Genomic DNA, 26,540 nt, shown 5'->3' on the forward strand with positions numbered 1-26,540 from the left:
CTCCTGTCGTAGATTGTCGCCAGGATGATGCCAGGTGACGTTGGCTGTCGCCGGGTCATGACCTCGGTGAATTCCACTGGCGACAAACTATGTCAACCGTCGACAGTTCCGGCGTCAAGAGAAGTCTTCAGTTGTCTTCATTTGTTGCTGACAGGGTCGTAGCTTGTCGCAAGCGGAGGTAGGTTGACTTCGGTTGTCGTCTGTGTGGTCGAAGGTTGTCGTAGGTGGTTGTAGGCGAGAATTGTGTTGCCGATTGACGTAGCTTGACGTTGACTAGGTGGGAGCTTGTCGAGGGGTGGGTGCTAAAAGCTGTTTTTTCCAGCGTCACGCCGTGAGTGACTGCCACAGTCACTTAAAAAATCGCCTAAGTGGGACAGGCCCTTAATGTGATTTTAACTGCTATATTAACTTACTTGGCGTCCCCCCATTGGCGATATCCTTGTTATTTTCTTTTTCACAATTCTAGAAATGGAAATGTTAACTTTTCCTCATTCTATACCTGCTGCCAGATATTTCATGTGTTTCCTGCATTTATGTTTATATTCAAGCTTGTTGACCACAATGGTATAACTTAAATTAATTATATGTGTGGAATTTACATGTAACCTTTTCCCAAAGTAGACTGCTGTAATGTGTTTCTTCCCTTTTTAAATAGAGCAAATGTATTTCATTTGCTGCATAATATACTCCTTGCTGTGAATCATAAACTCCAACCCACTTCAAAATCATCTGGGTTAAAATGTTGGAAATAAATAATTCTCTATTGCTGAGTATATATTGTAAAACAATAAACACAACTGGGGGAGTAGCATTTCATAAAAATATGCTGTGAAGACTGAAAAATGGGAAAGCAGAAAAATATAGTCTCATGGGGACACAAAGAACTGCAGATGCTGGTTTATAAAAATAGGTACTGGGTAATAGGTAATAATAAGTGCTGGGGTAACCCAAGCAGACGACGATGAAGCAGACGTTCTCTTCCTTAGCCTTCATTGCAAGTGGATTTGAGTTTAGGAGCAATGAGGTCCTACTGCAGTTGTACAGGGCCCTGGTGAGACCTTCCTTAGCTCAGGAGCAACCACCGATTTGAGGCTAACTGGTCTATAATTCCTTGTTTTCTCTCTCCCTCCTTTCTTAAAAAGTGGTTACCCTCCAGTCCACAGGAACTGATCCAGAGTCGAGAGAACATTGGAAAATGATCACCAATGCATCCACGATTTCTAGGGCCACTTCCTTGAGTACTCTGGGATGCTGACCATCAGGCCCTGGGGATTTATCTGCCTTCAGTCCCAACACCAGTTTACCTAACACTAGGTATGTTACAAAACTTACCTTCAGCGGCGCTGCAGTTCTGCCACTGGCCGTGTGCGTGACTTTGGCGCATTTGAGAGGGGGGCGGGATTAAAATGCCGTTTTCTCCTGCCTGTCGAAGTCGATTTTCTCAGGCTGCTGCAGAGAAATCGCTCCAACATCCGTTCTATCAAATTTTTTAAAAACATCGCTGGATAATTTAATTGCTGGAGTAAAATAAAAATCGACTTCTAACGCCGTCAACGGGACGGATCTCCCGTACGGGACAGATAAAGGTAAGCCGTTTATTTTACATATAAACATGCTTCTTAGGATTACTTTAATCCAAATTTTACGTTGCGAAAAGGTGATTTAGGCCCCATACGAACCGGCAGTGTTTTTTCTGCCAATACGGGGTTTAAATTCACCGCAAACCGCAACGTTCCAATCGATCCCGTTCCACAAAATCCCACTCGCAAGATGATTAAAATGGCCATTAATTTACGGGGATTTAAAACTAAATTCCTTCCATTTGGCCTATAAATTCATGACAATGAGATTTAAAAATCATGTTATATTGTGAATCCTTGTGTGAATGTTATTTGGACACTTAGGCTATTTAAAAATGTTAACCTTTTCTTAAGAAATGGATAGATGTTTAGATCTAGTAATTGAATTTTGTAATTAACTACAATTAGGTAACTAACTAATTATATGCTTTAATTTCAGGTCATCCAAGTAAGATTGTTTCATATTTGTTTCAGAATGCTTCAATCCATAATAACTGAACATTTCATTCAGTTCTCTTAATTTTTAAGAAGGCTATGGGCTTTTGACTGTCCTTGGTCACAGCTTTTGAGTTAAGTCAATGGAAAAGCAATAGGGAACAAGATGCTAATTTCCGAGTATGAAAATGGCCATAACTTTTTAATACTGAAGATATGAAAGTGAATTAGGTGTCAAATTAAACTTCTTTTTATGCTTTATCTGATGGGATAAATTGCAGACTTGAATTTAAAAATCTCAAAATTTTGTAACATTGCTACTAACACCATTTCCTGACTAATGTGAATTCCCTTCAGTTCCTCCCTCCCACTAGATCCTCGGTCTACTAGTATTTCTGGGAGATTGGTTGTGTCTTCCTTAGTGACATCTTCATCTAAAGTAGGGTCCTGACCCGAAACATCACCTATTCATATTCTTCAGAGATGCTGTCTAACCCATTGAGTTATTCCAGCACTTTTGAGGGTTTTTTTTCTCATGAGGAATGGTTCTGACCTGGCTTTAGAACTAAACGTACAACTGGTCATCTGAGAAAAATGATTGAGTGATGTGGATATGTATAAAATTGTTTTGTTATGTTAGATTTTTTCCGGAACACTTATTTTAAATATATATAATTTAAAATGAATGAATCTCATAATAATGTAAGTAAATCCAGTAATATCCTGTATTACTATTTACCTACTATTGAAATAAAGTTGCATAACATTTTGTATCGTTTCATTTCATGAATATCTTTCATGTTTCCTGAGTTCATCATGGATGATAATGTATCAGCCTTCCTATCCCACTAGACCCTGAATCAATTAAAACACAATCAATTATTAATTTTATTTACAGCTGCACTTCTAATTTATGTCACATAACCAAACCACCCCATTCTGGGAAAGTTCAGGTTGAGGTAGGCACATGGATGTGCAAGGCTTTGGATAAAATACGAGCAGAGATTAGTTTAATTTGGTATCATGTTTGGCATGGACGTGTGGGCCGAAGGGGCAGTTCCTGTGCTGCACCCTTCTAAGTTCTAGGTCTTCTAAGCAAAGATCCTATAGCGGATCCTGTAGGATCTTTGCATCTTTGATCTGGTCCTTCACACGAGGGAAGGTTGAGTAAGTAGGTTCTTCTTGTGAATCGTTTAGTAGGTATGTTACAAAACTTACCTTCAGCGGCACTGCAATTCTGCCACTGGCCGTGTGCGCGATTTTGGCGTGTTTGAGGGGGGGGGGGGGGGGGGTTAAAACGGGTTTTTTCCCCGACCTGGTCCTGAATTATATTTGTTGGAGTGCAAGATGTTGCTAAAGAATCGTTCCTATGGCCGTTCTGTGTGTTTTAAAAAAAAATTCACCCGACAAGTTAATCGCTGGAATGATTTTAAAACCAGCTTCTGAAGCCGTCAATGCCGACAACTGGGACGGATTTTATGGAGGACCAGGTAAAAGAAAGTAGTTTATTTTTATGTATAAAAGTGTTTCTTAAGATGTATTTAATTCACATTTTAAGTTGCGAAACGGTGATTTTTTCCCCCGAAGAACCGGCAGTGTATTTGCTGCCGATATGGGGGTATAAATTCACCGCATTCTGAATGTTCCTAATAGTCCCGTTCCAGAAAATCCCACTCGCAAGCTGATTTAAATGGCCATTAATTTACAGGTATTAAACATTAAATTCCTTCCATTTGGCCTATAAACCCATGACAATGAGATTTTAAAATTATGTTATATTGTGAATTCTTGTGTGAATGTTATTTGGACACTTAGGCTATTTAAAAATGTTAATCTATTCTTAAGAAATGGATAGATGTTTAGATCTAGTAATTGAATTTTGTAATTAGCTACAATTAGGTAACTAACTAATTATATGCTTTAATTTCAAGTCATCTAAGTAAGATTGTTTCATATTTGTTTCAGAATGCTTCAATCTATAATAACTGAACATTTCATTCAGTTCTCTTAATTTTTAAGAAGGCTATGGGCTTTTGACTGTCCTTGATCACAGCTTTTGAGTTAAGTCAATGGAAAAGCAATAGGGAACAAGATGCTAATTTCCGAGTATGAAAATGGCCATAACGTTTTAATACTGAAGATATGAAAGTGAATTAGGTGTCAAATTAAACTTCTTTTTATGCTTTATCTGATGGGATAAATTAAAGACTTGAATTTTAAAATCTCAAAATTGTGTAACATTGCTACGTTTAGAGTAGCTTTTTGATTCCACTGAAAGTCTTTGGAACCCTGTAAAATGTATATCCGTTCATCAAAAGTATTTTGCTGAACAGATTAGGCCGTTTTGTTTTTGTTCGTTTCCTACAATTCAGCAGTATTTAAATTAGTTATTGAGTTTTATTGATACAGCACGGAAACAGGCCCTTCGGTCCACTCCCCGAGCTGCGGATCAGGCAATATCTCCAGAGATGCTATTTGACCCGCTGAGTTAATCCAGCACCTTGTCTTTTTTGAGAATTCAATGTTCGGGTTAGTTACCTAAAATTGAATATTTCATTGTTCCATAGGACCTTGTGCTTGTTGGACCCTTGCAGTGACCAGCACGTTGTCTCTTTTAGTTAAAGATCCCTAGCATTTTGTGTCATTTAAACCAAATGGTTGGTGCTTAACTGCAGCGCTGTCTGTGCTCACTTCCAGCACTTTGTATCTTTCTGTAATTGTGCTTGTCGGACCCACGGAGTAAGTCTGGTACTTTGCCGTTTTTTAAAAGGTGCTTGTGGGACTCGCTGATTGACCTCCCCTCACCCGAGCTACCTTCAGCGGCGCTGCAGATCTGTCGCTGCCCGTGTGCGCGAATTTTGCCGCCTTTGAGAGGGGGGCGGGTTTAAAACGCGATTTTCTCTCGGCTATTCAAATCGAGGTTGTTCAGCCTACATAGTTGCTGACGATAAATCGCTGCGAGGTAGTGGTGGTGCAGGTAGTTTTAAACTATATTGGTTAATTTAATTGTTATAGTAGGTTAAAAATCATCCTCTAAACCCGCGACCGCCGACAATGGGACGGATCTCATGCAGGAGACAGCGGAAGGTAGGTTGTTTATTTTTACATTAAAAAGGGCTTCTTAAGATCCCTTTATACAAAATTTTATGTTGCGAGTAGCTAATTTGGGGGCCCATTAAATCCTGCAGTATTTTTCTGGGCACATGGGGTACAAATCCACCGCAATGGGAACGTTCCAAACCAGCGCGTTCCACAGGATCCCACTCGAAAGCTGATTTAAATGGCCATTAATTTACAGCAATTCAAGTTCAAGTGAGTTTATTGTCATGTGTCCCTGTATAGGACAATGAAATTCTTGCTTTGCTTAAGCACACAGAAAATAGTAGGCATTTACTACAAAACAGATAAATGTGTCCATATACCATGATATAAATATATACACACATGAATAAATAAACTGATAAAGTGCAAATAGCCGAAAGTGGTTATTAATAATCAGAGTTTTGTCCGAGCCAGGTTTAATAGCCTGATGGCTGTGGGGAAGTAGCTATTCCTGAACCTGGTTGTTGCAGTCTTCAGGCTCCTGTACCTTCTACCTGAAGGTAGCAGGGAGATGAGTGTGTGGCCAGGATGGTTTGGGTCTTTGATGATACTGCCAGCCTTTTTGAGGCAGCGACTGCGATAAATCCCCTCGATGGAAGGAAGGTCAGAGCCGATGATGGACTGGGCAGTGTTTACTACTTTTTGTAGTCTTTTCCTCTCCAGGGCGCTCAAATTGCCGAACCAAGCCACGATGCAACCGGTCAGCATTCTCTCTACTGTGCACCTGTAGAAGTTAGAGAGTCTTCCTTGACAAACCGACTCTCCGTAATCTTCTCAGGAAGTAGAGGCGCTGATGAGCTTTTTGATAATTGCGTTAGTGTTCTCGGACCAGGAAAAATCTTCAGAGATGTGCACGCCCAGGAATTTGAAGTTCTTGACCCTTTCAACCATCGACCCGTTGATATAAATGGGGCTGTGGGTCCCCCTCCTACTCCTTCCAAAGTCCACAATCAGTTCCTTGGTTTTGCTGGTGTTGAGGGCCAGGTTATTGCGCTGGCACCATATGGACAGTTGCTCGATCTCCCTTCTATATTCTGACTCATCCCCATCAGTGATACGCCCCACAATAGTGGTGTCGTCAGCGAACTTGATGATGAACACTAAATTCCTTTCATTTGGCCTATAAATTAATGTAAATGTGATTTAAAAATCATGTTTTATTGTGAGTTATTTGTGAATGTTAATTGGACACTTAGGCTATTTAAAAATGTTAATCTTTTCTTAAGAAATGGATAGATGTTTAGATCTAGTCATTGCAGTTTGGAATTAGCTACAATTGGGAAACTCACTAATTATATGCTTTAATTTCAGGTCATCCAAGTAAGATTGTTTAATATTTGTTTCGGAATGCTTCAATCTATAATAACCGAAAATTTCTTTCAGTTCTCTTAATTTTTAATAAAGTTATGGCCATTTCACTGTCCTCGATCACAGCTTTTTGTGTTAAGTCAATGGAAAATCAATAGGGAACAAGATGCTAATTTCCGAGTATGAAAATGGCCATAACGTTTTTAATACTGAAGATACGAAAGAGAATTAGGTGTTAAATTACACTTATTTTTGTGCTTTATCCGATGGGATAAATTGCAGACTTGATTTTTAAAATCTCAAAATTTTGTAACATTGCTACTGTAATATTTCAGGCTACAGTCCGTGCTTCAGCCCTCACTCCCCAGAGCTCTGCTCCGCACTTTACCTGCAGCTTCCGTGCTAAACCTTCACCTGTCGCACTTCAGTCTCCACGCCGCTCCGCACTCCTTCCCTGGGGTTCTGTTCTGCGCTTCGTCACCTGTAGTACTTCACCTCCCCCACTTCTCTACGCATCACCGCCCTCCCCAGAGCTCTACTCCGTGGTTCACCTGTAGTACTCCAGCCGCTCCGCACTTCACCTTCCCGCTGCTCCTCCCTCCCCAGGGCCGCTCTGCTCCGCGCCTCAACCACCTCCTCCCGCCCCCAGGGCCGCTCTGCTCTGCTCCTCAACCACCTCCTCCCGCCCCCAGGGCCGCTCTGCTCTGCTCCGCTCAGTGCGGGGAGAGGCCGCGGGTCGGGCTGAACCTGATCCAAGCTCTCGCTCTCGCGAGAGGGGCGGCGGCGCTGGTGGGTCAGCGCTCAGGCAGGCGGACGGGGTAGGGAGGCCGCTGTCATGGCGCTGCCGCTGCTGCGCCGGGACAAGCGGACTGTGGCCGCCTCGCTGAAGGCCGAGTGTTCTCGGCCCGATGGCAGGGGCGTCCAGCTGCTCAGCGAGCTGCTCGACAACGTACTGAGCCCCAAGAGGCCGGCGGCCGAGGCCGAGGCGATCGAATGGTGCAAGTGGCTGATGGCCGGCGGCGAGAGCTTCGACGATTTCTGCAAGACGGTGCGGGCCTACGACGACGCCACCCTGTGCGGCTTGGTGTGGACGGCCAACTTCGTGGCCTACCGCTGCCGGACGTGCGGCATCTCCCCCTGCATGTCGCTGTGCGCCGAGTGCTTCAACGCGGGCGAGCACACGGGCCATGATTTCAACATGTTTCGGAGTCAGGCGGGCGGGGCCTGTGACTGCGGGGACAGCAGCGTGATGCGGGACAGCGGGTGAGTTAGTGACCCACCGCCGTCCCCCGACTTCTCCGCGGCTACTACTTTCTCCACTAACACCTCCGTCTCAAAAACCGTGGTTCCGGCGCTTTGCCTTCAAGTGGCGCTTGCCCCGCACTCTCGCTGAATAATCATGACCTTCCAGCTGCAGCAGTGTTTGTTTGTAAACTCCTTGCGTTTCCCAGTAACGAAACAGGGTCGTAGCTGCTGCTGTCCCGAATGTTTTCATCTGTTTGATTTCCTGATTGTTTTTAATTTGGATTCAATTTCGGAATGTTGGTGTAAACATGGAGTTACACCCTTCATTTGTCAATTCACATGAAAGACACAACATTAATGCCCAATGTGTACGAAAGAACTGCAGATGCTGGTTTAAATCGAAGGTAGACGAAATGCTGGAGTAACTCAGCAGGACAGACTGCATCTCTGGAGAGAAGGAATGGGCGACGTTTCGGGTCGAGACCCTTCTTCAGAAGATCTGAAGAAGGGTCGCGACCCTTCACATTAAAACCCAATCATATTATCACGATTTTATTATTTTGCATGGAGATCTCTAACTATGGAAAATGTTTGGAGCTCTTGTTACTTTAATAAACGGCATTCAATCCATAGCCATGTCCATTTCTGCAAAATGTCAATTTTAAGTGGAGTATGACACGTTTAAGTATTAGTTCCAGAGTGTGTGTTCATGATGTCACTCTACAGGAAATCATCACTAACTTAATATTGTCTTTAAGATACCAAACAAAGTGTTATCAAGCATTGTCAAGCACAATTTGATTCCAAACCACATATTTGGATTGAAGAGGTACTTTTAGTGAAGAGGTTTGAGGGAGAGAGAGGGATTAGGGAAGTGAGTTCCAAAGTTTTGTTCCTAAACTAATTGATCCTGAGGTACCTGAGGTAATGTGATTCTATGTCCCTGGTTTGGTCAAGTGCTGTTTAAATAGCCTGGGTGAGTAACTGCAGTGTAATGTGAAGATAATATTGTGTGCTGGTGGCGGAGGTAATGAGTATTTCGATGGGTTAATGGGCTGCTTTGTCGTGGATAGCTTTGAATTGTTTTCGAGTTGTTGGTATTTACTCATCCAACGAGTATGCTTTTGAATGGTGTGTTGTTAGATGATGGACATCAAGTGCTGCTGGAAGATCAGCAACTCGGTGAAATATTTGTTTTGGTCTGCCTGAAAATTGTGGAACTCCCAGCAGAACGAGATGTCCGTCAGGAACGTTGCTGAACGGCCCATTCCATTCTACAGCAGTGTGCGCTGAGGGACTCGCTGAAGCTTGGCTCTGTGAGGGAGGACCACCATCTAGGGTCCTTCCGTGGGGGGACATGGGGGGGGGGGGGCAGGTTCTGGCAGAGACACCCCTCAAACAAGGGATGGGATTTCATCCCAATGGGCCACATGAGAGGCGAGTGTTTGGTATAAGGATAGTTTGTGAACACTACTGAATATAACACAAATTAATGTGTGAACGCTGAGAATGTGGAAGAGTTTTTTTGCACTGTTCTTTTTTTATATATATTTTTTATTCTGAATACATTTTATGTTTGGAAAAGAAACGATGAAAAGGTCTTGGAATGTGAGCAGGTGAGTCACTTAGCACAGTTTAGCCAGCCTCTGACCTGCTCTTGCGGGCTCTGTATTTATGTGGTTGATCAGTTCAGTTTCTGGTCAAAGGTGATCTGTATGAAGTCGATAGTTGGGGACTCGTGTAGTAATATAAAGATACTGGGTGGAAACAGGCCCTTTGCCTATCTTGAACATCAATCACCCATTTATACAAATTCTGTATTAATTCCATTATTTATTCTCCCCACATTCTACATTTAAGAAACTTTTAGATATTCAGGGAATGGAGGAATATGTATTTTGTGCAGATAGGTAAGAGATGGCATCATGTTCGGCACAGACATTGTGGGCCGAAGGGCCTGTTCCTGTGCTGTTTTATGTTCTCTGTTCTCTATCAACATTGTAAACCTCTGGACCCCTCTTCAACGACAACACATCCCTCCTTAGATATTGGGCTCACAGCATTAAAGAAGTGGCAGATGGAGTACAGCGTATTCATGCATTTTGATAGTAATGCATACCCCATTTCCCCATTTACAAAATAGTAATCCCTGCTCCCTCTACACTACCTGCCCCTCCACCTTTCTTTTTATCATCTATTGGAATTCTTTGAAGAACTAAATAGCAGGACAGCTAAAGAAGAGTCAGTGGATGTTGTTTATCTAGATTTTCAGAAAGCCTTTGATAAGGTGCCACATATGAGGCTGCTAATGAAGATGAGAGCCCATTATATCAAAAGACAGATAGTAGTATGGATAGCAGGTTGGTTGGATGGCAGAAGGCAAAGAAGTCTGGCCCCCCCATATCTCACTGACCTCCTCTTCCCCTACCAACCCTCACGGTCCCTCAGATCCACATCAGCCAGTCTCCTCTCCATCCACAAGTCCAACCTCCGCAGTTTTGGGGACAGCCTTCTCCAGGGCAGCTCCCAGGCTGTGGAACTCCCTCCCCCAACTGATCCGCAATTCCGTGTCCCTCACCATCTTCCAGTCCCGCCTCAAGACCCATCTCTTCACCTCTGCCTATCCTTAGCCTCACGTCCCCCTCCCTTTTTATCTGTGCATTAATTGCCTCATACTGTGTTTTGAATTGAATTCTGTCTTTACTTTGTGTACTAGTCATGTCTCTACTATTTATTTCATTCCCCTTACATGTTTTTCCTCTACCTGCTAAATTTTTGTAAGGTGTCCTTGAGACTCTTGAAAGGTGCCCATAAATAAAATTTATTATTATTATTATTAAAGAGTGGTAATAAAGGGGGAGGGGGGGGGGGGATTCTGGTTGGCAGCCAGACCAGTGCTGCGGGGGTCGGTGCTGGGGCCGCTGCATTGCACATTGTATATTAATGATTTGGATGATGGAATCGAAGGCTTTGTGGCCAAGGTTGCTGGTGAAACGAAAATGGGTGGAGGGGCAGGTACCGTAGAGAAAGCAGGGACTCTGCAGAAGGACTTGGGACAGGTTGGGAGAGTGGGCAGAGAAGTGACAGATGGGATATCGTGTAGCAAAGTGTGGAGTGATGCATTTTGGTAGTAGGAATAAAGAGGTGTAGACTAATTTCCAAATGGGGAGAGACACCAGAAATCGGAGGTGCTAAAGGACTTGAGAGCACTGGTGCAGGATTCACAAGTCGAATCTGTAGTATTTCAAGTGGGCCAGAATACAGAAACAGGGATGTAATGCTGAGGCTCTATAAGGCACTGGTCAGGCCACATTTGGAGTATTGTGAGCAATTTTCGGCACCTTATCTGAGGAAGGATGAACTGGCTCTGGAGAGGGTCCAGAGGAGGTTTACAAGAATGATTTCAGGAATGAGTGGGTTAATATATGATGAGCGGTTGATGGCACTGGGCCTGTACTCGCTGGAGTTTAGAATGAGGGGGCAATCTAATTGAAACATACCAAATAGTGAAAGGCTTGAATAGAGTGGATGTGGACAGGATGTTTCCACTAATGGGAGAACCCAGGACCAGAGGTCATAGCCTCAGAATTAAAGGACGTTCCTTTAGGAAGGAGATGTGGAGGAATTTATTTAGTCAGACGGTGGTGAATCTATGGAACATCTTTGCCACAGAAGGCTGTGGAGGCCAAGTCAATGGATATTTGTAGTTTAGTTTAGAGACAGCGTGGAAACAGGTCCTTTGGCCCACCGAGTCCGTACCGACCAGTGATCCCCATACATTAACACACACTAGGGACAATTTACACAGTGTACAAACCCAAGCCAATTAACATACAAACCTGTACGCCTATGGAGTGGGAGGAAACCGAAGAACTTAAGAATAAGAGGTAAGCCGTTTTGAACGGAGATGAGGAAACACTTTTTAACCCACAGTTGTGAGTGTGTGGAATTCTCTGCCTCAGAGGGCGGTGGAGGCCGGTTCTCTGGAAACTTTCAAGAGAGAGCTAGATAGGGTTCTTGAAGATAGCGGAGTCAGGGGATATGGGGAGAAGGCATGAACGGGGTACTGATTGTGGTTGATCAGCCATGATCACATTGAATGGCGGTGCTGGCTTGAAGGGCCGTTTGGTCTAATCCTGCACCTATTGTCTATTATCTTGGAGAAAACTCATGTGGTCACGCGGAGAACGTACAAACTCCATACAGACAGTAGTCGAGATCAAACCTGGGTCTCTCGTAAGGCAGCTTTAAGGCAGACAGATAGATTCTTGATTATTATGGGTGTCAGGTTATGGGGAGATGGCAGAAGAATGGAGTTAGGAGGGAGAGATAGTTCAGCAACTATCTCAACTACACCTCTTCCCATCCTGTTTCCTGCAAAGACTCTAGCTCCTACTCTCAATTTCCCCGGCTACACCGCATCTGTGCCCAAGGTGAGGTGTTCCATACAAGAATATCCAAAATGTCCTCCTTCTTTAGGGAACGGGGATTCCCCTCTCCCATCATAGATGAGACCTCACTCGTGTCTTCTCGGTACACCGCAGCTCTGCCCTTGCTCCCCCTCCCCCAGTCGCAACAGAGACAGAGTCCCCTTAGTCCATACCTTTCACTCCATCGCACACAACACATAATCTTCCAAAATGTTTCGCCACCTCCAACAGGCTCCCAACAGCAGTCACATCTTCCCATCTCCACCCCTTCCCTCCTTCCGCAGAGACCGTTCCCTCCGCAATTCCCTGGTTAACTCATCCCATTCCGCCTAAACACACCCTCCCCAGGGACCTTCCCCTGCAACCGCAGAAGATGCAACACCTGTCCCTATACCTCCTTCCTCGACTCTGTCCAAGGATCCCGACAGTCTTTTCAGGTTAGGCAGGGGTTCACTTGCACCTCCTCCAACCTCATCTACTGTATCCATTGTTCAGGATGTGGCCTTGTATACTTCGGCGAGACCCAACGTAAACTGGGTGATCGTTTCACTGAACACCTTTGCTCAGTCCGCCTGACCTACCTGATCTCCCGGTTGCTAAACACTTTAATTCTCCTTCCCATTCCCACACTGACCTTTCTGTCCTAGGTCTGCTCAATTGTCTGAGTGAGGCTAAACGCAAATTGGAGAAACAGCATCTCATATTTCGCTTGGGCAGCTTACAGCCCAGTGGTATGATTTTGATTTATCCAACTTCAAGTAACATAGAAACATAGAAATTAGGTGCAGGAGTAGGCCATTCGGCCCTTCGAGCCTGCACCGCCATTCAATATGATCATGGCTGATCATCCAACTCAGTATCCCGTACCTGCCTTCTCTCCATACCCTCTGATCCCCTTAGCCACAAGGGCCACATCTAACTCCCTCTTAAATATAGCCAATGAACTGGCCTCGACTACCCTCTGTGGCAGAGAGTTCCAGAGATTCACCATTCTCTGTGTGAAAAAAGTTCTTCTCATCTCGGTTTTAAAGGATTTCACCCTTATCCTTAAGCTGTGACCCCTTGTCCTGGACTTCCCCAACATCGGGAGCAATCTTCCTGCATCTAGCCTGTCCAACCCCTTAAGAATTTTGTAAGTTTCTATAAGATCCCCTCTCAATCTCCTAAATTCTAGAGAGTATAAACCAAGTCTATCCAGTCTTTCTTCATAAGACAGTCCTGACATCCCAGGAATCAGTCTGGTGAACCTTCTCTGCACTCCCTCTATGGCAATAATGTCCTTCCTCAGATTTGGAGACCAAAACTGTACGCAATACTCCAGGTGTGGTCTCACCAAGACCCTGTACAACTGCAGTAGAACCTCCCTGCTCCTATACTCAAATCCTTTTGCTATGAAAGCTAACATACCATTCGCTTTCTTCACTGCCTGCTGCACCTGCATGCCCACTTTCAATGACTGGTGTACCATGACACCCAGGTCTCGCTGCATCTCCCCTTTTCCTAGTCGGCCACCATTTAGATAATAGTCTGCTTTCCTGTTTTTGCCACCAAAATGGATAACCTCACATTTATCCACATTATACTGCATCTGCCAAACATTTGCCCACTCACCCAGCCTATCCAAGTCTCCTAGCATCCTCCTCACAGCTAACACTGCCCCCCAGCTTAGTGTCATCCGCAAACTTGGAGATATTGCCTTCAATCCCCTCATCCAGATCATTAATATATATTGTAAATAGCTGAGGTCCCAGCACTGAACCTTGCGGTACCCCACTAGTCACTGCCTGCCATTGTGAAAAGGACCCGTTTACTCCTACTCTTTGCTTCCTGTTTGCCAGCCAGTTCTCTATCCACATCAACACTGAACCCCCAATGCCGTGTGCTTTAAGTTTGTATACTAATCTCTTATGTGGGACCTTGTCGAAAGTAACCCCAGCATTCCCACTCTATCCCTCCCCCACCCAAGTCGCACCAAGTTCTCATTTTCACCCAACAAACAGCTAACAATTGCCTGTTTCCTTTATCATCATTACTTTTTTACATATTTTTCATTCATTGTTTTTTATCGCTCTACATCATCTTCTATATCTACGTTTCCCTTTCTCGTGACTTCAGTCTGAAGAAGGGTCTCGACCTGAAACGTCACCCATTCCTTCTCTCCAGAGATGCTGCCTGTTACTGAGTTACTCCTGACTGTTCCTCCAGCTTTTTGTGTCTATCTTCAATAGTTCTGCCGTGATTGAATGGCAGAGTAGACTTGATGGGCCGAATGGCATAATTCTGCTCCTATCACTGATGATCCTATGATCTGAAAACTTGGCCACAAAGCCATCAATTTCCTCATCCAAATCATTCATATGCAATGTGAAGAGCAACGGCCCCAACACCAACCCCTGCGGAACGCCACTAGTCACCGACAGCCAACCAGAAAAAGCTCCCCTTCCCACTCTTTGCCTTTTGCCATTCAGCCAACCTTATATCCATGCTAATATTTTCACTCTAACACCATGGGCTTGCATCTTGTTTAGCAGCCTCACGTGTGGCACCTTATCAAAGGCCTTACAAAAATCCAGCTTAACAATATCCACTGACTCCCCTTTGTCTATCCTGCTATTTACTTCCTCAAAGAATTATAACAGATTTGTCAGGTAAGATCTCCCCTTCACAAAACCGTGCTGACTATTTTATCATGTGCTTCTAATTACTTGGAAATCTCATCCTGAATAATGGACTCTAAAATCTTACCAACCACTGAAGTCATGCTATCTGGCCTATAGTTTCTCCTCTTTTGTTTAATTCCTTTCTTGAACAGCGGAATAACATTTGCAATTTTCCCGTTCTCTGGGACCACTCTTGACCAGTGATTCGTAAAAGATCAGCACTAATGCCTATACAATCTCTAAAGCTACTTCTTGTAGGTGTAGTCCATCTGGTCCAGGTGTCTTTCCCACCTTCAGACCTTTCAGTACACCATTAACTTCTGCTTCTTGACTCTCTTGAATTTCAGGCACGTTGCTGGTATTCAATTCTTTATGCCACATTACTACTTCTTTAGCATAATTTTCCAGTCCAATGTACAGTTTTCCTCTCATACTTATCTGAAGAAATATTTGCTATATTCTTATTATTGGCTCTTACCTTCATATTTTCTCCCCTTATTGCCTTATTAGTTGCCTTTTGCTTTTAAAAGCCTCCCAATCCTCTAGCTTCCAACTCATCTTTGCAATATTACATGCCTTCCCTTTTAGTTTTATGTTGTCTTTGTCTTCGCTTGTCAGCCATGGTAGCCTCATTCTCTCGTTAGAATCTTTCTTTCTCTTTGGGATGAAAAGCTGCTGTGTTTTCTGAATTACCCACAGACACTCCTGTGTTGCAACTCCAAAATCATTCCTGCTGGGATCCCTTTCCAATCTTTACTCAACAAGTAATACCAAACATCTGATTTCATCATCGCCTTCACAAACTGCAGGTTAAATGTTATAATTTTACTAGACTAAGTGGGACCCATTGGGTCCCAGCATCACACGGGAGGGTTGGTCCCCCAACGCAATATTCCACCTCTCCACCAATTCCAATATTGGTGGCCAGTGGGGGGGAGGCACTTTCTGGAGCATTAGTATGGGTGTTGTGGGCTGAAGGGACTGGTTTCCAAAGGGCTAGTATGGACATTGTGGGCCGAATGAATTCTTGGGGTATCGGTTCTGTTACTCAAGCCTGTTGTGCTGGCAGCTCACTCCCTCACGGCTGGTGGACTGGCAGTTGACTCACGGCTATTCCTTGAAATTCCATTTCAAGCAGGGTGCTAGGCCACCAAATTCAAGTACAGTTTCTTACCACTTCAAGCAGGGTGCAAGGCCACCAAATTCAAGTGCAGTTTCTTATCATTTCAAGCAGGGTGCAAGGCCACTAAAGACAACGAGTCGTGACCTCTCCCTCCTCCATCTTGCAGAGACTGAGCCACGCCCACACTTCCGGGTTTTATAGTCCTTCCCCCCCTCCCACCAGAAGGGACGTTGCCTTCATGGCGTGATTGATAAGAGAGAGAATCTCAATATTTTTAAAACACTAATAACTCTTTTCTTTTTCATCGATGGGAAAAATCCTCGGTACCTGATGAGCAGAGGGAGACTCTGAATACGATGGCCAAAAATCACAGCCATACATGGTAGCGTTTTTTCTAAAATCAATATAAAGCGAAAACAGGAAGTGGTCAAGATTAGATTTTTAATTATATGGAAGGCAAGGCAACTTTAATTAGGCAAGGCAACTTTAATTAGGCAACACAGCTTTTGCATTTCCAAACCAAAGGCAACACAGCTTTAGCATTTCCAAACCAAAGGCAACACAGCTTTAGCATTTCCAAACCAAAGGCAACACAGCTTTAGCATTTCCAAACCAAAGGCAACACAGCTTTAGCATTTCCAAACTATATTTTCAAACCACTTTAAGGGCACTGACAGGTCAGTAAAACCACTCACAGTTTAGTAGACATGTGTTCAGTGTTATTCACAGCTCAGACTGAGAGACGTGACCCTCTCGCTCCCCCATCTTGCAGAGACTGAGGCACTCAACACTTCCGGGTTTTATAGTCCCTCCGGAAGGGGCGTGACCTTCAGGAGAGAGAATCTCAACATTTTTTAAACATTAATAACTCTTTTATTTTTCATCGATGGGAAAAATCATCTTGTCCTGCGCAGCAGAGGTGTACTCTGAGTAAGATGGCCTTTTCCCTGGTTGGCTCGACTACAAGCTGCTCTATGAAGTCATCTCTACAGATGGCACTGGACAAATTCCTTCTCTTTGGATCCAATACCAACCTGATTTTTCCAGTCTACCTGCATATTGAAATCCCCCATGAACACTGCAACATTGCCTTTCTTACATGCCGCATTTATCTCCTGATGTAATTTATACACTACATCCTAGCTATTGTTCGGAGCCTTGTATATAACTCCCATGAGGGGCATCTTTACTCTTGCAGTTTCTTAGCTCTACTCATAAGGACTCTTATATATTTTTTATATGCTCTGACCCGTATATCTTCTGACCCTAAGTCGTTCATTGTCAGGTACTGAATTTCATTCCTTGCCAGTAGAGTCACCCACCCACTCTGCCCACCTGCCTGTCTTTTTGATAGTATGTGTAACCTTGGATATTCATCTCTAGGCTCCGATCCTCTTTCAGCTACATCTCCTTGATGCCCACATTGGTATCTACCAATTTCTAACTGCGTAAAATCTACATGATCACAGAGGGAATGTAGCTGTGCCATTGTGATTCTCTCAACAATGGTAATGCCATTGAGTGTTAGGATAGGTGGATAGAAATGGTCATTGCTTGTGTGCAGGATCCATTTTGTAAAAAAATCGATCAGCTTCTGGGTTATTTGGTAACCGGAAGCAAAAGTGCCACATTAGAAAAGGTTGCAGTGCATAAATGTAAACCTATGAATGATGAAAGCTTTCAAAATGTCAAGTTCAGAGGTAATAAAAATATGAATGAAGGCTTGGCAATAGTTGGCAATTTTAAGGTAAAACGTAGGTGGTTACACAGTCTGCAGATCTCTCTACACTCAGTTCATTGCGTTGATTAGAAATCAGCAAAGAAACTGAGCAATCAGTTCGTGCAGGTGAGGAAAGACATCAGGTAATCTGTTTCTGTTTTGCTATTTGAGACTTGCATTGAGATTTTGGAATTCTTTTAATTTGTGCCATGGAAGCAGATGGATCTTTGGTTTGATAACCCATCAGAAAGATAGTACCCACAGCTATTCAATGTTCCCTGCATAGATCTGTCAGCCTTATTGAAGTTTTATGGTGGGGTATGAACTTAAACAAAGAATTGCTACGGAACCATGTATGACTCTGGAGATCATTGAGGGTAGTATTAATTGTACAGTATATCTAATATGCCTATAGATTATTTGTCTTAAAGAGAATTGAGGGTAATGGGGATGAGACGGGAAAGTGGATGGGGCAAATGATTAGATCGGTAATATGGTCCACTCCTGTCTTGTGTTCTTAAAATAAAACACTGCATTATAGGGGTAAATGATATGCTTATGTGAGTGCTAAATCAAAGAGAATATTGAGCATGACAATTGACAAATTAAAGATTGGAATGACACAAATTGCTGGGAAGAATGGTATGGGAGCGTGATGAAAGTGAGGAATGCTTGTGTATTATTGCATTCTGAAATCAAGAGTTTGCTGAAGGGATGCGATGTATTCATTTAAGCTGAATACAGCAGTTGGACTTTCTCTTCAGTCATTGGATTCTGTACGATGCCATATCTTGACAATTTAAGAATGTTTTCCCATTTATATCTTTCAATAAAGACTTGCTTCTAGAAGTAATCGCTGGCATCTGCATGAGCAAAATATTTAAATGCTCGAATGTATGGCCAAGCGTAGTCTATTAGGCTTATCATTTATAGAAGATCTATATGTTTCAAGTAACGGTTATTGTTAAACTATTACTGGCCTGAAATGACAAAATACACCTTTGGGAAGATCACTTAATGGTCCTTATTAATTGCTGTTGTATAATTAAATATTTCCATTTCTCACAGTGCTGTCAATCGTAAAGAACGCTACGACATTCAACCCATTATGATTATGCTGGTTCCATGAACAGCATCCCAATTACAGTAAGATTCAGCTAATCCAGTATCCAATGGTCTGCACACTGGGTCTTAGTTCCCATGCACCACCCACCCCGCCCCTTCCCCCATTTCTGCTCACTCACTGGGCATGGGAAGCAGACTCCTCAACCCCCCCCCCCCCCCGGGTTCACTCACCAGGGTGATATTTCCCACAACCTATTTGCACACCTGGGTGTGAGTTGCTGCTGTTCTCTTGACTAAATGGGTTTACTGGAAATTTGAGGATTACTATTTCAAAAGTAAATACTTCTCTTTCCTTTTTATTCCATGCTCCTTCCCTCGACCCACCACCAATACCTTTGCCTGTCATTTTGTAGATTAACAGTGGCCTCCATAATGTTTGGGACAAAGACCCATCATTTATTTATTTGCCTCTTTGCTCCACAATTTGAGATTTGTATATCACACGTGGTGCACATTGTTAGATTTTATTAAAGGCCATATTAAAGACCATTTTTATACATTTTGGTTTCACCATGTAGAAATTACAGCAGTGTTTATACATAGTCCCCCCATTTCTGGGCACCATTATGTTTGGGACACATGGCCTCACATGTGTTTGTAAATGCTCAGGTGTGTTTAAATGCCTCCTTAATGCAGGTATAAGAGAGCTCTCAGCACCTAGTCTTTCCTCCAGTCTTTCCATCACATTTGGAAACTTTTATTGCTGTTTATCAACATGAGGACCAAAGTTATGCCAATGAAAGTCAAAGAAGCCATTATGAGACTGAGAAACAAGAATAAAACTGTTAGAGACATTAGCCGAACCTTAGGCTTACCAAAACCAACTGTTTGGAACATCATTATGAAGAAAGAGAGCACTGGTGATCTTACTAATCACAAAGGGACTGGCAAGGAAGACCTCCACAGCTGATGACAGAAGAATTTTCTGTATAGTAAAGAAAAATCTCCAAATACCTGACAGATCAGAAACACACTTGAGCAGTTAGGTGTGAATTTGTCAATGACCACTGTCCGCAGAAGACTTCATGAACAGAAATACAGAGGCTATTCTGCAAGTTGTAAACCACTGGTTAGCTGCAAAAATAGGATGGCCAGGTTACAGTTTGCCAAGAAGTACTTAAAAGGGTAACCGCAGTTCTGGAAAAAGGTCTTGTGGACAAATCAGCGTATAATCAACCTCGGTGAGACCAAGCGCAGGCTTGGCGATCGCTTTGCACAACACCTCCACTAAATTCGCAATAACTAACCTGATCTCCCTGTGGCTCAGCACTTCAACTCCCTCTTCACCTCCCCCCGATTCCAAATCCGACCTTTCTGTCCTGGGCCTCCTCCATGGCCAGAGTGAGGCCACCACAAATTGGAGGAACAGCACCTCATATTTGCTTGGGTAATTTACACCCCAGTGGTATGAACATTGGCTTCTCCAATTTTAAGTAGTCCTTGCTTTCTCCCCGCCTCTTCCTTTCTTTTTCCTGCCCCACCCCCCCTCCCCCGACATCAGTCTGAAGAAGGGTCTCGACCCAAAACGTCGCCTTTTCCTTCGCTCCATAGATGCTGCCTTACCCCCTGATTTTCTCCAGCTTTTTTGTCTACCAACGGGATCTCACCACTGGCCACATCTTCCCATCTCCTCCCCTGTCGGCTTTCCGCAGAGACCGCTCCCTCCGTAACTCCCTGGTCAATTTGTCCCTTCCCACCCCCTCTCCGGGCACTTTCCCTTGCAACTGCAGGAAATGCTACACTTGTCGCTTTACCTCCACCCTTAACTCCATTCAAGGAACCAAGTAGTCTTTCCATGTGTGGCAGAGGTTCACCTGCACCTCCTGCAACCTCATCTATTGCATCCGCTGCTCTAGGTGTCAGCTGTTCTACATCGGTGAGACCAAGCGTAGGCTTGGTGATCGCTTCGCCCAACACCTCCACTCGGTTTGCAATAACCAACCTGATCTCCCAGTGGCTCAGCACTTCAAATCCCCCTCCCATTCCGAATCCGACCTTTCTGTCCTGGGCCTCTTCCACGGCCAGAGTGAGGCACACCGTAAATTAGAGGAGCAGCATCTCATATTTCAGCGGTATGAACATTGACTTCTCCAATTTCAGGTAGTCCCTGCTTTCTCCTCCCCTTCCCAGCTCTCCCTCAGCCCACTCTCCACCTCTTCCTTTCTTCTCCCACCCCCACCCCCTCCCCACATCCCGACCCTCACATCAGTCTGAAGAAGGGTCTCGACCCAAAATGTTGCCTATTTCCTTCGCTCCATAGATGCTGCCTCACCTGCTGAGTTTCTCCAGCATTTCTGTCTACCCATTCACACAAGTTCTGTTCCCACTTTCCTCACCCACTCCCTACACATTAGGGGCAATTTTACAGACAAGTTAACCTACAAAGCCAATGCGTCTTTGGGATGTGGGAGGAAACCCACACACTTGCAGGGAGAATGTGCAAATTCAACACAGACAGTGCCCGAGGACAGGATCGAACACAGATCTCTGGCGTGTGAGGCAGCAAGTCCTCTAGCTGTGCCACTATATTTTGTTTTCCAACACACAAAAATGTATACGTTGATAACTTTGGTTACTAAAAAAACAGAAACTATCCATTTTCAGAGTAAATCTCTAAGCGATGCTATGTCCCCCTCTACTGTATGTTTTCATTCAGTTCAAGACTATGGACAGTACATTGGCCATAAAGTTGCTGCCTAAAAGTGCCAGGGAGCGGAATTTATCCTGAATATGGGTGCTGTCTATATGAAGTTTGCTCCTTTTCCCTTTGATCGCATGAGTTTTCTCCGGGTGCTCTTGTTTCCTTCCACATTCCAAAGGAGTGCAGGAACCTTTTTCAGACTCAACCCAATACGTAGTATTTTCCTTTTGTCCAGAGATTCTGTCTGACCTGTTGAGTTACTCCAGCTTTTTGTGTCTATCTTCGGTTTAAACCAGCATCTGCAGTTCCTTCCTATGCACACAATACTATACGATAGAACCTTATTAATCCAAGGAGGGAAATTGTGTGTGTGTGTGGGTATATATATTATAACCAAACACACACGCACACACACACACACACACACACACACACACACACACACACACACACACACACACACACACACACACACACACACACACACACACACACACACACACTCACAATATATATATATTTATATAGTTATATGTTCATGTATAAATATACTCTGTTTTGTTTTCTCGTTTATAACATTGTTTACAGAGTACTATGTTTACATATTTTGTTGTGCTGCTGCAAGTAACGATTTCATTGTTCTAACTGGGACGTGAGAGAATAAAACACTCTTGACTCTTGACTTACGTCGCTAATGTGTGGGATAGAACTAGTGTACGGGTGGCCGGCGTGGACTCGGTGGCCGAAGGGCCTGTTTCCACGCTGTGTCTTTAAATTAAACAAAAAACCCTAAAGCTAGAGGAAATCTAAAGAAGGGTCTCTACCTGAAACATCACTCAATCTCTTCTATCCAGAGATGCTGGCTGCTCCATGGAGTTCCCCCGCACAATTAAAGCATGGAATAGTCTTCACCCTACCATAGTTACCCAACCAGACTAAATTTAAGGTAGCTCTTTTTTTCCCTCAAAAACCCTTTTTTGCTTAAGTCAAGTCAAGAGAGTTTTATTGTCATGTGTCCCAGATAAGACAATGAAATTCTTGCTTGCTGCAGCACAACAGAATATGTAAACATAATACAGAACAGGAGATAAATGTTCAGTGTGTCTATATACCCTAGACCATATATCTATATATACACAATAAATAAACAGATAAAGTGCAATAGTATGTTATTTTTCTGAGTTTGGTGGTGGAGGGTCCACTCCAGTTTATATTCCATTTGGAATATTTTTGGATGCAGGGTGGCAGACCTGCTCAGAGTTGAATGAATGGTGTTTGCCAAGCTGGGCAAAATGGCGCGGCTTTTAGATTGAGACTTTAGATGGTCATCGGCACCCGGGAAACCGTTAATTTCGAGCCATGCTGAAGAGTAAACTGAGGGGGACTAGCCCCCAAAACAAGCATAAGCTAAAGATGGCTGTAATACAGGCCTGGCAGAACATCACCAGAGAAGACACCCAGCAACTGGTGATGCCCATGAATCGCAGACTTCAAGCAGTCATTGCATGCAAAGGATATGCAACAAAATACTAAACATGACTACTTTCATTCACATGACATTGCTGTGTCCCAAACATTATGGTGCCCTGAAATGGGGGGACTATGTATAAACACTGCTGTAATTTCTACATGGTGAAACCAAATTGTATAAAAATGGAGTTTATTAAAATCTGACAATATGCACTTTAACCACATGTGATTTTTTTCTATTACAAATTTCAAATTGTGGAGTACAGAGGCAAATAAATAACTGATGGGGCTTTGTCCCAAGCATTAAGGAGTGCACTGTATATACTGAATTTCATTGGTAATTTTTTATTGAACCTGCTTTCATCAATTATCAGTCTTTTTAAATATCAACCAAATGGTAAGAAGGAAATCAAAAATCTCATGTTCTTCTGCTGTTCGTCATAAATTTGCGTCTTTAATATAACACTTTTGCTAATGCAATTAATGTCTCTTTATTTGCACATTTTAGGACCTCTTATATTGAAGACAGTCATCTATCAGTAAGAACAACGATTCCAAGTTTTTATAAATTCTTCCATTATAACTGAAATCTTTATCTATGGTAACATTTGACTAAATGCTCCCTGTATCTTTCAGAAGATCTTGACATACTTCCTAAAGTGGGCTACCCAGAATTTGGTGCACAACTTTAGCAGAAGCCATTTCTTTAATTTATGAATTTTCAGTATAATGTCCTTATTTTATTACTCCATATCGCTGCTTATAAAGCTAATTTGTTCTGCAACCTTTAAGTTTAATGCTTGGCATTTGCTGGAAGTTTGCAATGGTCCATGCGGGAGATCTCTTACACTGTGTAATAATTTTAAGAAACAAGTTGAGAACAGCACTAACCAATACACATGGCCTTCTTCAAAAGACTAACTCAATCAGTCAGGAGGGGATGTGGAGGAGTTTTATTCCCCCTACTCCAATTACTCTGCAGAAATGTTCTGACCCGAAACTTACTCTGTCCATTCTCTCCATAGATGCTGCATAACTCCACTGCATGTTTTGTGATTTGCTCGTTTTATTAAAATGGAAATTCTATCAAGGCAATAGAAATGAAATAAGTAGAACATTTTCCAGATTTTGATAAATGTCAGCCTAAAGAACTCCCAAGGGAATGTTTCAGTCCCTCTGTGCAGAAGTGCTGTTCTTTCTTTCTAATCCAGAAATTTCAATCATGTATTGAGTCCAAAATTGTACTCGCATTCAGACTGTATGTCTGTTTTCTTGGCATGGGCTTTTAACAGCCAAAATATTTCACCTTTTGAAAATGAATTTAAGGCAAAGCAGGAGGAATTTTTGTTTTCAGAAATTCGCAAATCTTTTGAATTCTTTGACCTGAAGTGTTGTGGAAGTTGATTCAAGGAATATATTCAAGATCACAGCAGAGAGATGTTTGGTCTGTCAGGAATTCAAGCATTATGAGGAACAAAGGGGAGAATGGAGCTGAGGTGAAGATGTGATCAGCCATGAAATTATTGTGTGGTCAAGGGTGTACGATTTTCTATTCCTATTTCTTATCCTTTGAGAAGAAAAGTAGTGTTATTTATTGATACCCTTCAAAAACATAGAAAGACTTCAGAAAAATATTCAAAAGATTTTGGAGGAATATTTATGCAGCTTTGGAAATTTTAAATTTACGCATACATTTCTCACCTTACAAACCAACAATATTTTGGAATTTTTTGCAGGTTTTGTAAAAGGCATCGATCCACATCAAGTTCCAAAATTCCTTCTGTTCCTAATGAGTTGATGATGATGTCAGAACATATACTCCCTCGAGTTATTCTTCGTCTTGTTCAGCATTTGCGGGATGGCTATAGTGAACCAGGTAAGGCCCGTCTCTTATTATACATGTGCCTCTGTTTTCTGCATTAGGACAAAAAGAGTGTATATATTTATAAGGTTGGCAACACTCAAAATAGAAAAGTCATATGATCTGGATAGGATGGACTCTGTATTAATGACTGTTGTAAGACATGACTGTGCAGATTACATACAGCTTGGAAATGTAGTAAACAATGCAAAATATATTCAATGACTTCAGTTACGGGAATAAGGAAAGGAACTGCAGTGCAGTCAGAGAGGTAAAGTGGGAACAGAGCAGTATGATGACACACACACACACACACACACACACACACACACACACACACTCTCTCTTAAGATAGATAGATACAACTGCTGATGGTAGTAGCATAATGGGCTCTGAAGTGTATAGACACATCCTATCTGCTCAGGTTCAAACAAATGCCTCAAAACTAATTGGCCGGCGGTTCATTCTACAGTAAGACGATGATCCCAAACGTACTGCTGAAGCGACAAAGGTGTCTTTCATAGCTATAAAATGGTCAATTCTTGAGTGGCCAAGTCAATCACCCGATCTGAACCCAATTGAGCATGCCTTTTATATGCTGAAGAGAAAACTGAAGGGGACTAGTCCCCAAAACAAGCATAAACTAAAGATGACTGCAATATAGGCCTGGCAGAGCATCATCAGAGAAGACACCCAGCAACTGGTGATATCCATGAATCACAGACTTCGAGCAGTCATTGCTTGCAAAGGATATGCAACAAAATACTAAACATCCAATTGTTAACTTTTTGCACATCCTTTGAACATCAGCTAAACATGCTAAACATAAAATCCTAACATACTAAACTTTCATTTACATGACACTGCTGTGTCCCAAACATTGTGGTGCCCTGAAATGGGGGGACTATGTATAAACACAGCTGTAATTTCTACATGGTGAAACCAAATGTATAAAAATGGCCTTTATTAAAATCTGACAGTGTGCACTTTAACCACGTGTGATTTTTTTTTCTATTACAAATCTCAAATTGTGGAGTACAGAGGCAAATAAATAAATGACGGGTCTTTGTCCCAAACATTATGGAGGGCACTGTATGTGGAATATTGTGAGGTATTTATTAAATGGTAAGAAGTAGGGTAGTGCTGATGTTCAAAGGATGTGCAAAAAGTTAACAATTGGATGTAGCAAGCATTCAAGGGCATAAATGATATGTCAGCCTGAGTGCAATTGATTACCAGACCAAGGAAATCTCATTGCTATTGAACAGGCATTGGTGAGATCACACCTAAGTATTGTGTAGTTTTGGTCTCCTGACCTAAGAAAGGATCCGCTTGTCATTGTGAGAATGCAGCAAAGATTTACTTGACTGGCTCCAGGAATGGCAGATTTTTTTAAATTAGGAAAGATTAAGTAGACTAAAACTTTATTCTCTGGATTTAGGGAAAATGAGAGGACATCTCAATGAAATTTGAAAAATTATTAAAAGGCTTGATAGGCAAAATGCAGAGAGGATGCATGAAGAAGGCTAAGGGATATAGCTTGAGATTGAGGGGTGGGCCATTTAGAATTTGGATGAGGAAAAGTTTTTTTCTTTACAAGATGCTGAACCTATGGAGTACTCTGTCGTGGAGAGTATACATTTTTTATTTTAGTTCATACAAAGTAATCCACATTTTCCAGAGTTGTGGACTTTTATTGTCATTTGGTGTGGGATGTGTGTGGTTGTTGTACATGAGGTCAAATTGGTACAGGACATTTGTTTTGCAGATATTTAGTGTGAGTAATTTTCTTTTATATTTTGGTGAATGGGTCAATGATGACTTGGAGCTCAGCCTCCAA

The 26,540-nt window shown here is 42.7% G+C and overlaps 2 protein-coding genes across 9 annotated transcripts in view; one reads left to right on the forward strand and one right to left on the reverse strand.

Annotated features, from left to right (window-relative positions):
• mettl5 (methyltransferase like 5) overlaps positions 1 to 7,125 on the reverse strand; it is a 22,051-nt gene extending 14,926 nt beyond the window's left edge. The window contains exons 1-2 of one of the 4 annotated variants that reach the window (XM_033023996.1): positions 6,977 to 7,058; positions 6,814 to 6,819 (exon numbers count right to left, since the gene is read on the reverse strand). The gene's annotated coding sequence lies outside the window, so the exon portion shown is untranslated. The other 3 variants (XM_033023995.1, XM_033023997.1, XM_033023994.1) reach the window with 3 other exon arrangements.
• Positions 7,126 to 7,146: 21 nt separating this feature from the next.
• Positions 7,147 to 26,540, forward strand: part of ubr3 (ubiquitin protein ligase E3 component n-recognin 3) — a 188,320-nt gene continuing 168,926 nt past the window's right edge. For 3 of the 5 annotated variants that reach the window (XM_033023989.1, XM_033023990.1, XM_033023991.1), the window contains exons 1-2: positions 7,187 to 7,688; positions 24,576 to 24,715. In XM_033023989.1, coding sequence (XP_032879880.1) covers positions 7,261 to 7,688; positions 24,576 to 24,715 — 568 coding nt within the window. In that variant the 5' untranslated portion in view covers positions 7,187 to 7,260. Of the gene's footprint in view, positions 7,689 to 24,575; positions 24,716 to 26,540 lie in introns of all 5 variants that reach the window. The other 2 variants (XM_033023993.1, XM_033023992.1) reach the window with 2 other exon arrangements.

The sequence above is a fragment of the Amblyraja radiata genome, chromosome 7, assembly GCF_010909765.2.
Source record: "Amblyraja radiata isolate CabotCenter1 chromosome 7, sAmbRad1.1.pri, whole genome shotgun sequence".
Classification (NCBI taxonomy): domain Eukaryota; kingdom Metazoa; phylum Chordata; class Chondrichthyes; order Rajiformes; family Rajidae; genus Amblyraja; species Amblyraja radiata.